This window comes from Engraulis encrasicolus, chromosome 11, assembly GCF_034702125.1.
Source record: "Engraulis encrasicolus isolate BLACKSEA-1 chromosome 11, IST_EnEncr_1.0, whole genome shotgun sequence".
Lineage (NCBI taxonomy): Eukaryota > Metazoa > Chordata > Actinopteri > Clupeiformes > Engraulidae > Engraulis > Engraulis encrasicolus.
Genome location: NC_085867.1, coordinates 38,783,096 through 38,797,352, shown reverse-complemented (window position 1 = coordinate 38,797,352; position 14,257 = coordinate 38,783,096). Strand labels below are relative to the sequence as shown.

General features: G+C 47.7%; 1 protein-coding gene across 2 annotated transcripts in view; it reads right to left on the bottom strand.

Moving 5' to 3' along the window:
• Positions 1 to 477: 477 nt before the first annotated feature.
• Positions 478 to 14,257, bottom strand: part of LOC134458327 (WD repeat-containing protein 7) — a 278,717-nt gene continuing 264,937 nt past the window's right edge. For both annotated transcript variants that reach the window (XM_063210562.1, XM_063210563.1), the window contains exons 28-29: positions 8,689 to 8,793; positions 478 to 2,290 (exon numbers count right to left, since the gene is read on the bottom strand). In XM_063210562.1, the coding sequence (XP_063066632.1) occupies positions 2,087 to 2,290; positions 8,689 to 8,793 (309 nt within the window). In that variant the 3' untranslated portion in view covers positions 478 to 2,086. The remainder of the gene's footprint in view (positions 2,291 to 8,688; positions 8,794 to 14,257) is intronic.

Here is a 14,257-nt window from a genome sequence, read left to right as displayed (position 1 = left end):
ACACTAATGAAAGGAGAAGCACGGTGTGGCATGCTGCAGTGCACAATGTCTCATACAGTAGCCTCGAAAGAAAGAAAAACGGAGTCCACCTTGAACAGCCATGGCCATCTCCATCATGCTCTGCCCCACCCCACCCCACCCCCCACCCCCCCCCTCCACCCTCCTCCCCCTTTCTTTTCTTTTCTTTCCGTCTGTTCTCCTGACATCATCCATCTCCACCCCTCTTCCATCATCCTCCATACCGACCGAGCCACTACACCGGCTAAGTCAATTAAATAGAACTCTTGGTAGAGAGATAGAACATCTTTCAGCTATACATATATATCTTCAAGTTACACAGCTCTCTAAAATAAAATATTTGAGTGTGTGTGTGTGCGTGTGTGTGTGTGTGTGTGTGTGTGTGTGCGTGTGTGTGTGTGTGTGTGCGTGTGTGTGTTTTGGTATTATGTACAGTAAGGGTATCAGGGTATGCTGGAATGGGCTTTCATAAGCGCTTGTTTATTAGCTGCGTAGCAACACACACTAGGCTGTCTGTACAGGCTCAGGGGAGAACACGGGATCTATGACAGCACCAAGCACACGACAATCCTACTGACAGTATAGTAAACCCAAATGACTAAAAGAGACAAGTACACAATGTAAACAAACAAACAAACAAACACAGACAAATAACAACGACATCTACAGCTAATAACAACAACAAACATTCCTGGTGAGATATTTCACAATGATACAGCACAGATAATGATATATTTCAATATTCTTTTCTTTGACTGCAGTTGTTTTTGGTGATAAGTAAGTGAGCAACCACTCCTCGTCCTTCTCCACTCCCCTCGGCAGGGAGCTTGCGGCAGGGCTTTTGGGGGAAAATTCAGTCCCAGGTCCTCTGCTCTTTTCCATGGGAGGACTTCTTCCTTTTCTTCTTCCAGTACAGTAGATACTTCTTCAAAACAGATAACTGAAGCCCCTGCAGAGATAGACAGAGACAGAGAGCTACCGTGCAGGAGGGCTGCTGCGCTGCGCGTTCACGGCACACTTCTACCGATTGACGACGACGACGAAAGAAGATTCATGCAAGTTTAAGTTAAGGTAAAAATAAATAAATAAAACTTCTCCTATCCCACACCCCACCCCACCAACTCACAAAAGTCCAACTGTACACAGTAAGTCAACACTCTCACCACAACAACAACAGTGCATGTTAAAGTACCGCACTGCACTGCACTGCCCTTCTCATCGCTGACCAGCACACACGCTCACACACACACAGGTGCGCAAGCATGCGCTCTTCCCATGACAAGACATTAGCCACACCTGTCAAAGAGGAATATATCTACTGTTTACTGTCCTTTAGTTTAAATAAGATGAATCAAACTCCACATTAAAAATACCAAAATAATGATAAGAATAACAAAAAATAAAATAAAAATGAACCACAAAAAGGAATGAACTTCAAATGTAAACAACTTAAAAAAAAGAAATAAAACCACAAGCCGTGTGTAAACGGCACCAGTCGAGCAGGGTGCTGCTGGCTGGGATATGCCACTGGATGGGGGAGAGGGGTGACTATATAGCGGTGGCGGTGATGCTTGGTGCATTAGTTTATCGAGGGGAATGTGGAGTCTTGAGGATCCTGGTGGAGGTCAAGACGACCTCCAGCTGACCTCCAGATTAGTAGTGGTGTTGCGTTCTGGTGTGTGTGTGGTGGGGGGGTGGGTGAGTCATGCCGCTTGGCTTGGCGTGGCATGGCGACTCGTACGAGAGACAGATGGAGAGAGACAGAGACTCTCTTTGCAGGTCGACCGACGCCGTCATCACGTATCATGTCGTCTCGGATGGGACCATCTCAGAAGAACAGCAGTGGTGTAGGGTGTTGTGTTGTGTTGTGTGGTGTGGTGTGGTGTGGTGTGGTGTGGTGTGGTGTGGTGTGGTGCTTGCAGAAGTGTGGTGTGGCATGGTGGCTCGCAGAGAGAGAGCAAGAGACATAGAGATATAGAGAAACAGAGACTCTGGTTGTGGGGTCGTTGACAGGCAAAGTCACTGTCATCATCATCTCGGATTGGGTCGGGTCGTCGTCCCCGTGGTCTCAGACCATGAAGCGGTGCTCCTTGCCGTCGTGGGCCATGAGGATCACGTTGCGGTTGGAGGTCCAGATGAGGCGGGCCAGCTTCAGGGCGTTCTGGGAGCCCGGCGAGGCGGGCGCCACCGGCGGCACCTGGTACGTCTTGATGCAGCGCAGCTGAGGAGCCGAGTTCAGCACCCCGATGCTGCCCAGCAGAGACTGGTTCATCTGGGGGGGGACGAGAGCGGAGAAGAGAGAGAGAGACAGGGAGAGAGAGGTGGGAGTAAGAGAGAGAGAGGTGGGGAGAGAAAGAGAGAGACAGACAGAGAGAGAGAAAGAGAGTGAGTGAGTGAGAAAGAGAGGGGGAGACAGAGAGAGAGAGAGATAGAGAGACAGATAGATAGATAGATAGATAGATAGATAGATAGAGAGAGAGAGAGAGAGAGAGAGAGGGGGGAAAGAGAGTGTGTGAGTGAGAGAGAGAGAGAGAGAGAGAGAGAGAGAGGGGGGGGAAAGAGAGAGTGTGAGTGAGAGAGAGAGAGAGAGAGAGAGAGAGAGAGAGAGAGAGAGAGAGAGAGAGAGAGAAAGAAAGAAAGGGAGAGAGAGAGAGGGGGGGGCAGAGAGAGAAAGAGGTAGAGCGTGAGGGAGAGAGGGGGTGGGGGACAGAGTTTTTACTGCTAAGTACACCATCTTTACAAGTTCTATATTACTTCAACACTGGAGCAATAAGGGCCACAGAAATTCATCTTAGGGACAACCGTGTGGACATGACAACTAGCACCGAATTGTTTAGTACTGCTCATTATTGCACAATGAACACTTTTATGTAGTATGTGCGTTATTTTAGCTGAACTTAAGACTTTCCAGGCCCTTTGCATGATGAAGTAGCAAAAACAACAGTCTCCGAAAAACAAATGCATTATTATCAGCAATAAAAAGTGCACAATGGACCTCCAGCAGATTAAACTAATCACATACAAATCTTTTGTTCTGCGGCTGTGGTGTGTGTGTGTGTGTAGGGTATTGGTGTGGTTGGAATATCTGCTTGGGCTATTATTATTGCAGATTCATCCAGAGCTGCCCAGGGGGCACTGGACGCCCCACTGGCCCAGGGTGAGTGAGGGGACTTAGGGCAGAGGGCTGAGGGCAGTGAGGGGGGTATGGGGGTGGATGGGCATGCTGTTATCAGTGCAGGCCAGAGAGTGTTCGGCCTTCAGGGCGTGGGCGTGTGTGTGTGTGTGTGTGTGTGTGTGTGTGTGCGTGTGCGTGTGCGTGCGTGCGTGCGTGCGTGCGTGTGCCTGTGTGGTGGGGGGTCAGGACGACATTGATCTGAACATGAGGAGGATGTTTGGGGATGTCAGGATGGACACATGGGTCCAGACAAGGGCAACCTTATCCCTGTAAGTTCTCCCACTGCGCACACACACACGGACACACACACGGACACACACACGGACACGGACACACACAATGTATGTGTAAGTGTGTGCTGGTGAGGAAATGCAAGTGGAAGCGCAGACATACAACACAGACCCACTTGGGAGATTGGTGGGAGCCTGAAGACTTGAAGCCTGAAGCCTGAGCTCCAGCGTCAGACCCAGACCCCCAGTCTGCCCGTCGCCCTCCCCCACCCTCGCTGCCTCCCTGGCGGGCCAGACGGGAGGTGGCGCGGCCCTGGTGCCTCTGGAGGTCTCTGGAGCCGGTGGAGACGAGGTATGTGGAGCCTGTGCATGTGTGTGTGTGTGTGTGTGTGTGTGTGTGTGTGTGTGTGTGTGTGTGTGTGTGTGTGTGTGTGTGTGTGTGCACGTGTGTGTGCCTGTGGAGGAGTCTGTGTGTGTGTGTGTGTGTGTGTGTGTGTGTGTGTGTGTGTGTGTGTGTGTGTGTGTGTGTGTGTGTGTGTGTGTGTGTGTGTGTGTGTGTGTGTGTGTGTGTGTGTGTGTGCACGTGTGTGTGCCTGTGGAGGAGTCTGTGTGTGTGTGTGTGTGTGTGTGTGTGTGTGTGTGTGTGTGTGTGTGTGTGTGTGTGCTTGCGGGCATGTGTGTGTGTGTGTGTTTGCGGGCATGTGTGTGTGTGTGTATATCGGAGGAGTCGATGTGGTGCTGGGGCTGTCTGAGAGCTCATTAGTAGCTGTGGTTTACGCTTACAGCAGCCATTAGTCCCCGCGGCCCACACACACACACACACACACACACACACACACACACACACACACATACATACATGCACCAGCGTACGCACACACACACACATACAAACACATGCACACAATCATGCATACTCACACAGGGGCATTCAAGCACGCCCCCCCCCCCCCCCCCACACACACACACACACACACACTTGCAGACTTCCTCTGTTATCCCAAAAACACACGCACACACAAACTCGCAAGCAGGCAAACACAAAAGCACGCGCACACACACATACACACACACACACACACACACACACACACACGCGTAAACTGCCACAGACCCCCCAGCCCTCTCCACACACACACACACACACACACACACACACACACACACACACACACACACACACACACACACACACACACACACACACACACACACACACACACACACACACACACACACACACACACACACACACACACACACACAGCTGCCGGACGGACAGGAGCCACAGTACTGGCTCCCAGGCTTTCTCGGCATGTCCCCAAGCCCTGTCTCTTCCCCTCATCACACCCATTAAATCACCCCTCTTCTCCCCTGTCTCAACCTGTTACCAGACCTGCTTCCGTTTAGTGGTTCAGAGCAGGAATTTACCTGAAGAGGGTCGAGGACTGAAATGTTAAAAAAAAAAAGATCGCTTGTGCAGAACAGTTTTAGTTTCTCTGTTTGCGATCTTCAGATTCTTCTCCCTAAAGCGTCTTTACTTCACTTAATGATGCTTTTAATTTTCATGGCTTTTCAAGCATACTGTTGTGGTAAATGCAAGGTGCTGCTGAACGTGCTATTTAATGCTTTGAAGAATTATTTGTTAGTTGTTAATAATTGTTATTTATTATTTGCTGCAACACAGAAAAAGAGGAGACAGCCCTATGGCCGTATACTGAATTGATTAAGACACGAGTGCTTCACTGCTCGGGCCTGAATAACTGTCTAAGCCAGGGATGTCAAACTCAGGCCCGGGGGCCAAATTTGGCCCGCGGAGCCATTTTATTTGGCCCGCCAGATCATTTCAAATGTGTATTACAGTTGTCCCACATACACCATTAATGTATAGCGCAATGACTTGAACATGAAATTTGCTGTGTCACAGGATGTGCAGACACATTTTAACTTACAAATATGATGGGAAAGAGTGTATGTGAAATTTAAACATTAGTATGAAGTGCATGCATGCACAACTTTAGTCAATTAAAAAAAAAATGTTGAGTTCAGCCCGCGATTTCGTACCAGATTTTGATTTTGGCCCTTGGTCAATTTGAGTTTGACACCCCTGGCCTAAGAGTTTTGAATGCCTTAACTAAAGGCTTTCTAGAAAAAAGGAGAACTTGTCTTTGTGTAGCTTGCTCCTAGCCCTATGGACCTCATTACCTTGTGAATAATTTGCTACCAATCTATATATGACTGACTTCAGACACCCATTTACCCAATATATAGTTCCTCTGATGGAATTAATTTTCCACATCACATTTCAATCTAGTATTTAAGTAATATCAGTTATCTGAGCATTCAGAGGAAATTGTACCCAATTCTGATATTTTACTGTCAAATTCGATAAGGTGCTATGTAACAGAAGGAAAAAAAACCCAGAATATAACAAATGAGGATTCGTTTCTTGTTTCCAGAAAGAGGAAGATTTCCAGTTAGCATGACCAAGAACTTGCAAAGTCTATGAAACAAAAGTGTATAAGTCTGCCTTCGACGTCAGTCCCATCCCCCTGGCCTTCTACACAGTGTCGTCAGACAGATTCCGTAAATTCCGAAGGATAACAGGTCTATACGACCACCGGTCTCGGGTAGAAAACAGTGGTGTCAAATTGAGATATCTATGCCACCGGATGCAACTTAAACCTGCTTCTAATACATTGCAAGTGAAGTGACTGAAGTTGTCAGGTATCACGCGACAAAGGCCATGGATGCAGCCATTTTAAATTAGGCCAACTAATCAGTGTTAAAGTGTAATATTTCTTCATTTACGTATATATTTATTTTTATATATATATATATATATATATATATATATTTTTATATATATTTTTAGTTTATTTTCAGAATGCATGCTGCCCACTCACAAAAAACCTTTATAACAAATACTTACTGTACCACTTAAGTACCACCATCCTAAGTATTCATTATATCCACCATTTCATACATGAAATGGTGGATCTTTTCCATGTCTGACATTTTGAATTTCCAGAAATAGGTGTTTTTAGTAAAACTTACTGTACTTTGGTCTTTCAAGCAAATATCAGTTTATCACTTTGAAGTATAAGTATAAGAGATCAAATGTGGCAATAGGGAGCTGTTTCAATGAGCAGTGTAGTTGCAATACCTACTCTGGCCACCATGATCCTAAACAAAGCACCTTTCAGTGCACCTGTCTTCGGTGCACAGGCAGAAGGAATAATAGCTGGCACGGTTTTGAAAACCTGAAGCCAGGACAGAAAAGCCTGGCCAACCAAACCCAGTGTTAATTGGCACTTAAATTAACGTTTTTTTAACCAGTATTTTACAACATTAAACACCACCCCTGATTGACACCTATACACACACATTTATGAGAAGAAGTGCACACCAGCAGACTCAACCACACTTGTCTTTCATTCGAATGGCTGTGGGTGAATTCACAAGCAAGCCAATCCTCTGGCTGACACGTGCTGCTGCAGTAGGCTAACAGTGGTCTGGGACCATTGAGATGAAGTGTTTTCTGTAATAAGATAATGGTGGGATATAGATCTGCTGGATATGGATCTGCTGTGCTTTTCTTCAGCTGCGCTGCTTGACACATCAGAGACATCACAACAGCTGAAAAGCACATAATCAAATAAAGGCCAAGTGTTGCTGGAAAGCGTCTGAAATCCGGGTGAAAAAAAATGAAAACGATAAAAATGGCCCTGCTCTGCTCAATCAAAATTGAGCAGACATCTTGTGATAGACCTAATGTCTAATTTGTCCTGCGATGCTCTGTGGCTAATTTTATTTAGCACACTTCTTCAGCCAGGAAGAAAAGTTTGTAGAAACTGAAATGACTAGTATTAAGTGCACAGGTACGACTTTGATTTGGAATGTGGCAGTACGTTGCAGGTTGGCCATCACTGTTGCCAAGTTACGTGATGGAATCTCATATAATCATCGCAAAACCTTTTAGTTACCTCAACATCTTCTTTATAACCTCTCACAAGTGAAGGCTATTCTTTTGATATATACTGTATCAGTAAATGACATACAGTTTAAACAATAATATATCCAGATGGTTGGGTGGTTTTGTCTCTGGTGTCCCTGAACCATTGTGATGACAGAGTAGTGTTCAATCTCCCACTTACACCTCCCTCCCCTCCCCTCCCCTGGACACACACAGCCACACCTGCTCAGGGTCCTCCCACACGTCCTCACTCCCTTCCAACCATCATCATCATCATCATCCACCATCCCTAATGTGCCCTCACAAAAGAATTCGCTTGCTCTCTCTCTCTCTCTCTCTCTCTCTCTCTCTCTCTCTCTCTCTCTCTCTCTCTCTCTCTCTCTCTCTCTCTCTCTCTCTCTCTCTCTCTCTCTCTCTCTCTCTCTCTCTCTCTCTCTCACACACACATACTGTCCACACACACACACACACACGCACACACACACACACACACACACACACACACACACACACACACACACACACACACACACACACACACACACACACACACACACACACACACGCTCAGGGTCCTCCCACACGTCCTCACTCCCTTCCAACCATCATCATCATCCACCATCCCTAATGTGCCCTCACAAAAGAATTTGCGCGCTCGCGCTCGCACTCTCTCTCTCTCTCTTTCTCTCTCTATTCATCTACTGTATCTGTTTGCTTCAAGTCCTCCATTTAGGGCTGCACTTAACCAGCACCCATCTGTGCACAGTGCACAGTCGTGAGGATGGACAACTGTAAGTGTGCACGCCTGTGCATGTGTGTGTGCATGTGTGTGTGTGTGAGTCTGTATGTGTGTATGTTGGTGATGTGCATGTGGTTGGATGTGTGTATGTGGACCGATAGAGCTAAGTGTGTGATGTGTGTGTGATGTGTGTGTGGTGTGTGTGTGGTGTGTGGTGTGTGGTGTGTAGTGTGTGTGTGTAGTGTGTGTGTAGTGTGTGTAGTGTGTGTGTAGTGTGTGTAGTGTGTGTGTAGTGTGTGTAGTGTGTGTGTTTGTGTGTGTGTGTTCGTGTATGTGAGTGTGTATGTGTATGTGTGTGTGTGTATGCGTGAGTGTGTGTGTCCGTGGTTGTGTGTGTGTTTGTGTGTGTGTGTGTGTGTGTGTGTGTGTGTGTGTGTCCGTGTGTCCGTGTGTGTGTGTGTCCGTGGTGTGTGTGTCCGTGGTGTGTGTGTGTGTGTGTGTGTGTGTGTGTGTGTGTGTGTGTGTGTATACGCATGCTTTGTCCTCTTACCTGCCAGAATGAGATGTGGCTGTCTGCGTTGGAGTAGGTGGCCAGGTAGCGGCCGTCCGGAGCGAAGGATACTGCTGTGATGGGGCCCTTATGACCATGGATGTGCTGCAGGAGACAAATACAGGAGAGAGAGGGGGGCGGGTGAGGAAGAGAGAGATGGGGTGGGGAAAGGAGAGATGAGAGTAGCTAACAGTTAGTGATTGCTGTGTGCTGGGTGATGGAGGTGTGTTTTTGGCCACAGTTAAAAAATCGTCTGCCTCAGCTCCATATGGGACTGTACAGAAGCAGACACACACACACACACTCACTCACTCACTCACTCACTCACTCACTCACTCACTCACTCACTCACTCACTCACTCACTCACTCACTCACTCACTCACTCACTCACTCACTCACTCACTCACTCACTCACTCACTCACTCACTCACTCATGCACACTCACGCAATACATCCTTGCTAAAGATGAAGGTCCTTCTCTATACTACCCCGGTCTTGTGCTAAACAAATAAACAAACACATGCAGTCGAAATCAACCCTAATGAGGGCCAAACATTTGACAGTGATGTCACTAGCCGGTCCCAACCTCTTAGGAGGACCGGGCAGGACGAAGGGGAAAGAAACAAACTAGAAAAGAAAAGGAAGAACATACAGCAGATATTTTTTTTGCATTCAAGAAAGTGAATGTGCGAGAAGTGGTGCAGACAGACAGACGGGCGGACGGACTGGCTTAGACGAAGGGATGGAGGGATGGCTGGATAGATGGATGAAGAGAGAGAGAGGGGGAGAGAGGGGGGTGGGGAGAGGGAGAGGGAGAGAAATACAGACAACTTGGCTGGGCTGGAATCAATAACACACGGGAGAGCTTGGGCTGCTGGTTTTTCGTGGCAGAAGGCGGAATGTAATTCCACGGAGATGGAGGAGCTCTAGCATGGAGCTCAAGACGCACACTCGGGCGGGCACACACACACACGCACACTCGTGCACACACACACACACCACAATACTAAGGCAAACACCTTTGAATCACAACCATACGCTAACAAAGGCACACACACACATACGTGTGCACACACACACACACACACACACACACACACACACACACACACACACACACACACACACACACACACACACACACACACACACACACACACACACACACACACACACACACACACGTACAGTACACACACACAAACACAAACACACACACACACAAACACACACACAAACACACACACACACACACACACACACACACACACACACACACACACACACACACACACACACACACACACACACACACACACACACACACACACACACTGTGTCCGTCCACTTTCCAATAACTTTCTGCTTTCCCATCGGCAGTGCACCTGCGTTGTTTGGAACATTCACCTCACACCGATGCCAATGAGTGTGGATAGGAGTGTGTGCAAGAGAATTAAGAATGCATGTCTGTAGTGTACAGTTGTATAAGAGCAAATGTGTGTGAGCAAGTGACAGAGACAGAGGGAGAAAGAAAGACACAGAGAGATGAATACATAGATGGATGATAGAGAGTGTGCTGCCTTGTTTGATCGCATCAGAGTGTCACAGGTCAACTCATACCCATGATCTATCACGCACGCAAGAACGCAAGCACGCAAGCACGCATGCAAGCACGCACGCAAGCACGCACGCACGCACGCAAACACTTTAGCCGGTGCCACTGGAAGACCATTTCGGATGGCAAATCACAACCAATGTGCGACTCTACTGTGTGTCCAAAATGGAAAACATATGCGGCCTTCACAGGGAGCGTTCAGTGGCAACAAGAGGTCAATACTGTCACCAAACAAACTATTTCGATACGCAAAATGGAGCCTTCCAAGTAACCCTCCTCTCGGCCAAATGTTATTTTCATGGAAGCATACACATGTTTCATGGTTTGGGAGCGCGAGAGGTTGCAGGTTGCGAGTGCAGCACTGTGGCCTGTACAGATTCACAACTAATAGGATGACAATGGTGGACTGGAGGAGTCAGTGGAAAAAAAGAGAGGTCTCGAAGGAAAGACAGGATTGGAGATGCGCGAAGAAAGACAGACAACAGACGCACAACACAGACAATCCAGCACGAGGTGTGGTAGAGAAAGGAGGCAGAAAAGAAAGATGTGTAGAGAATGTGAGAAAGATAGGGAGAAGGAAATAGATAGAGAGAGAGGGAGAGAGAGAGAGAGAGGAAGAGGGAGAGGAGATAGATAGCGCGCACGAGAGAGAGAGATTGATAGAGAGATAGAGAGAGAGGGAGAGAGAGAGAGAGAGAGAGGGAGAGGAGATAGAGAGCGATAGAGAAGAGAGAAGAGTGAAGAGAGAAGAGAGAAAGAGAAGCACTAGGAACAAGGAGAGACAGAAAGAGAGACTGTGAGAGAAGGATAGAGAGAAAAAGGTAGGGATTCTCTCTCAGTTGGAAACAGACAGAGAGCAGCAGGAGAAGGCAGCAGGCAGCACCACAGTCGCGTAGTGACCTTGAAAACAGGCGGCGTGGAGAGAAATATCACTAAAACTGAATGTCAATATCTGTCGCTCATTCGCTTGGCTTGTGTTTGGCAGCAGCTGCAGCTGTAGCCGTCTCTGTGATAGTGGTGGTGGAGGTGGTGTTGGGGGGGTGTGGCGACAACGACCTGTGTGTGACTGTGGAGTAGCAGATAGGAGGCATGTCTTTTTTTCACCATTTATCCTTTATTTAGCCATTGTCCTATTGAGACCAAGTGTCTCTTCTGATAGGGAGTCCTGGTCAAAATGGTAGCCAGTACAGGGGAGATTCTCACTAGCAGCCAGTATTCTACAGGGGAGATTCTAACTAGCAGCCAGTATTCTACAGGGGAGATTCTAACTAGCAGCCAGTATTCTACAGGGGAGATTCTAACTAGCAGCCAGTATTCTACAGGGGAGATTCTCACTAGCACTCAGTATTCTACAGGGGAGATTCTCAATAGCAGCCAGTATTCTACAGAGGAGATTCTAACTAGCAGCCAGTATTCTACAGGGGAGATTCTCACTAGCAGCCAGTATTCTACAGGGGAGATTCTCACTAGCAGCCAGTATTCTACAGGGGAGATTCTAACTAGCAGCCAGTATTCTACAGGGGAGATTCTCACTAGCAGCCAGTATTCTACAGGGGAGATTCTAACTAGCAGCCAGTATTCTACAGGGGAGATTCTCACTAGCAGCCAGTATTCTACAGGGGAGATTCTCACTAGCAGCCAGTATTCTACAGGGGAGATTCTCACTAGCAGCCAGTATTCTACAGGGGAGATTCTAACTAGCAGCCAGTATTCTACAGGGGAGATTCTAACTAGCAGCCAGTATTCTACAGGGGAGATTCTAACTAGCAGCCAGTATTCTACAGGGGAGATTCTCTTGGGCCTGTGGCCACAATGACAAGACAGACAGGGCAGGACAGGACAGGGAAGCACGGCCATTTTGTGGGGCATGCAAGTGAGGAGTAACCCAGACCCAGCTGCTGCTGCTGTTGTCTGGTCGCTTGAGACACACATGCGGACCTTTGCACACACACACACACACAAAAGCGTGCATGCACACGCGCACACGCACGCGCACGCGCACGCGCACGCGCACGCGCACACACACACACACACACACACACACACACACACACACACACACACACACACAACCACATACTCACAGCCCCTGCCACACTCATTCAGCCCATGTCCTTGGAAGCTATTCTTCAAACCCAGTGCATAGCTGTGTGTGTAAGGAGGGACACAGTAAGAGACGAGTGTGTGTGTGTCTGTGTGTGTGTGTGTGTGTGTGTGTGTGTGTGTGTGTGTGTGTGTGTGTGTGTGTGTGTGTGTGTGTGTGTGTGTGTGTGTGTGTGTGTGTGTGTGTGTGCACGTGCGCGTGTGCGTGAGGAGGGGAGAGACTTCTTTGAAAGACTCCACATGCCTGTCGGCTCCACTAAAAGAGACGGGCACACTTCCCAAAAGACAGAAAGAAAGGAAGTTAGGCACAGAGCTATAAAAACACACTGGTTGTGACAAGGGAGGAGAGATTGGGAGAGAGGATTACAATGCTAGAGAACCAGAGAGAGAGTATGTGTGTGTGTGTGTGTGTGTGTGTGTGTGTGTGTGTGTGTGTGTGTGTGTGTGTGTGTGTGCGTGCGTGAGTGAGTGAGCGAGTGAAGCACAGGTGCCCTAAAGAACAGAAGACGCAGGCAGAAAGAAAAGAAAGAAAAAAACGAGTAAAAAAAAGAAAAGGCGAGAGAGAGAGAGAATGAGAGAGAGCGAGAGAGAGAGAGAGCAAGAAATAATGGCTCCTAATGTGCGTAGGAGTGGGAGGAGGAGGAGGTCAAATTTACACCCCTGCCGAAAGACATAAAGGCCCCTGCCAACCCCCTCCATCCCTCCCTCTCACCCCCCCCCCCCCCCCCCCCCCCCCCCCCCCCCCCCCCCCCGCCCCCCCACCCCCCCCCCCCCCCCCCCATCCTCACCATCTCATCTCGCCCAGAGCGGAGCAGCCCAACTCTATTAGCCTCCAACACCAACACCCTGACACATTTACACCCACCCGGCCTCATTAGCGCCTAATTTGTAGCCACGCTAACTAATTGGCTGCCTTATTCAAAGGAGACATTCAGACATCAGACTGTTAAATAACGCTTTTCCCCTCCCACCTCCCTCCCCCTGATATAAAAGCTCCTCTTCGACAACACGAACCAACAAACAATCCACCTGTTATTGAAGAGACCTCCTGAACTCCTAAAAGTAAAAAGAGTTTCTTCATACCAATCATTCTAATTAAATGATGGGTGTAGCAAAGAGTTTGGATAGACCTGTTGGAGCTTCAACTTAAGATCAACTATTATTTCAACAAGAGTGCGAAAGGGTATCTGGGATCGCTTATTTTTCCTGAATAATATTATAAGGCTTTGTGGTGGATAAAAATATAAGTGACAAATCTGGCCCTGCCGTGGCCTAACGGTAGGGCACTCGTCTACTATGCGGCCGACCCGGGTTCGATTCCCGGCCCGGGTCCTTTGTCGGTCCTTCCCCGTCTCTCTCTCTCCCCATTGGCTTCCTGTCACCATCTTCACTATACTATCGTCAATAAAGTCAAAAAGACCAAAAAATATATTTAAAAAAAATATATACATGTGAAAAATCTATTCTCCAGCGTGTCATGGTGACAACAGTCAAGTGCAGCTAACTGTGTCCAATGTGCATTGGCAAAAAGGCTAAAGCAGGCATATGTGCAATATCGCCACCGCCATCAGCATTGTGCTCAGTATTAAGTACTGTACGCTATTGTCCATTCACTTGCATAATTGCAATCACTTGATGCGTCTTGACAGTCTAGTCACACCGCCAGGTGTTTCTTCTCCCAACGAACTGGGCATTCTGGCCAATCAATTTCTCAAAATCAATACCTATCTAGAGCATAGGGGGGGTGGAAAAACGATCAGAGAAAAAAGGCATACACTTTTAATATATGTATATTAAATAAAAGAGAGGTTTGTTAATTTTTTTTGGAGTGTATTAAATATTTAGAGTCA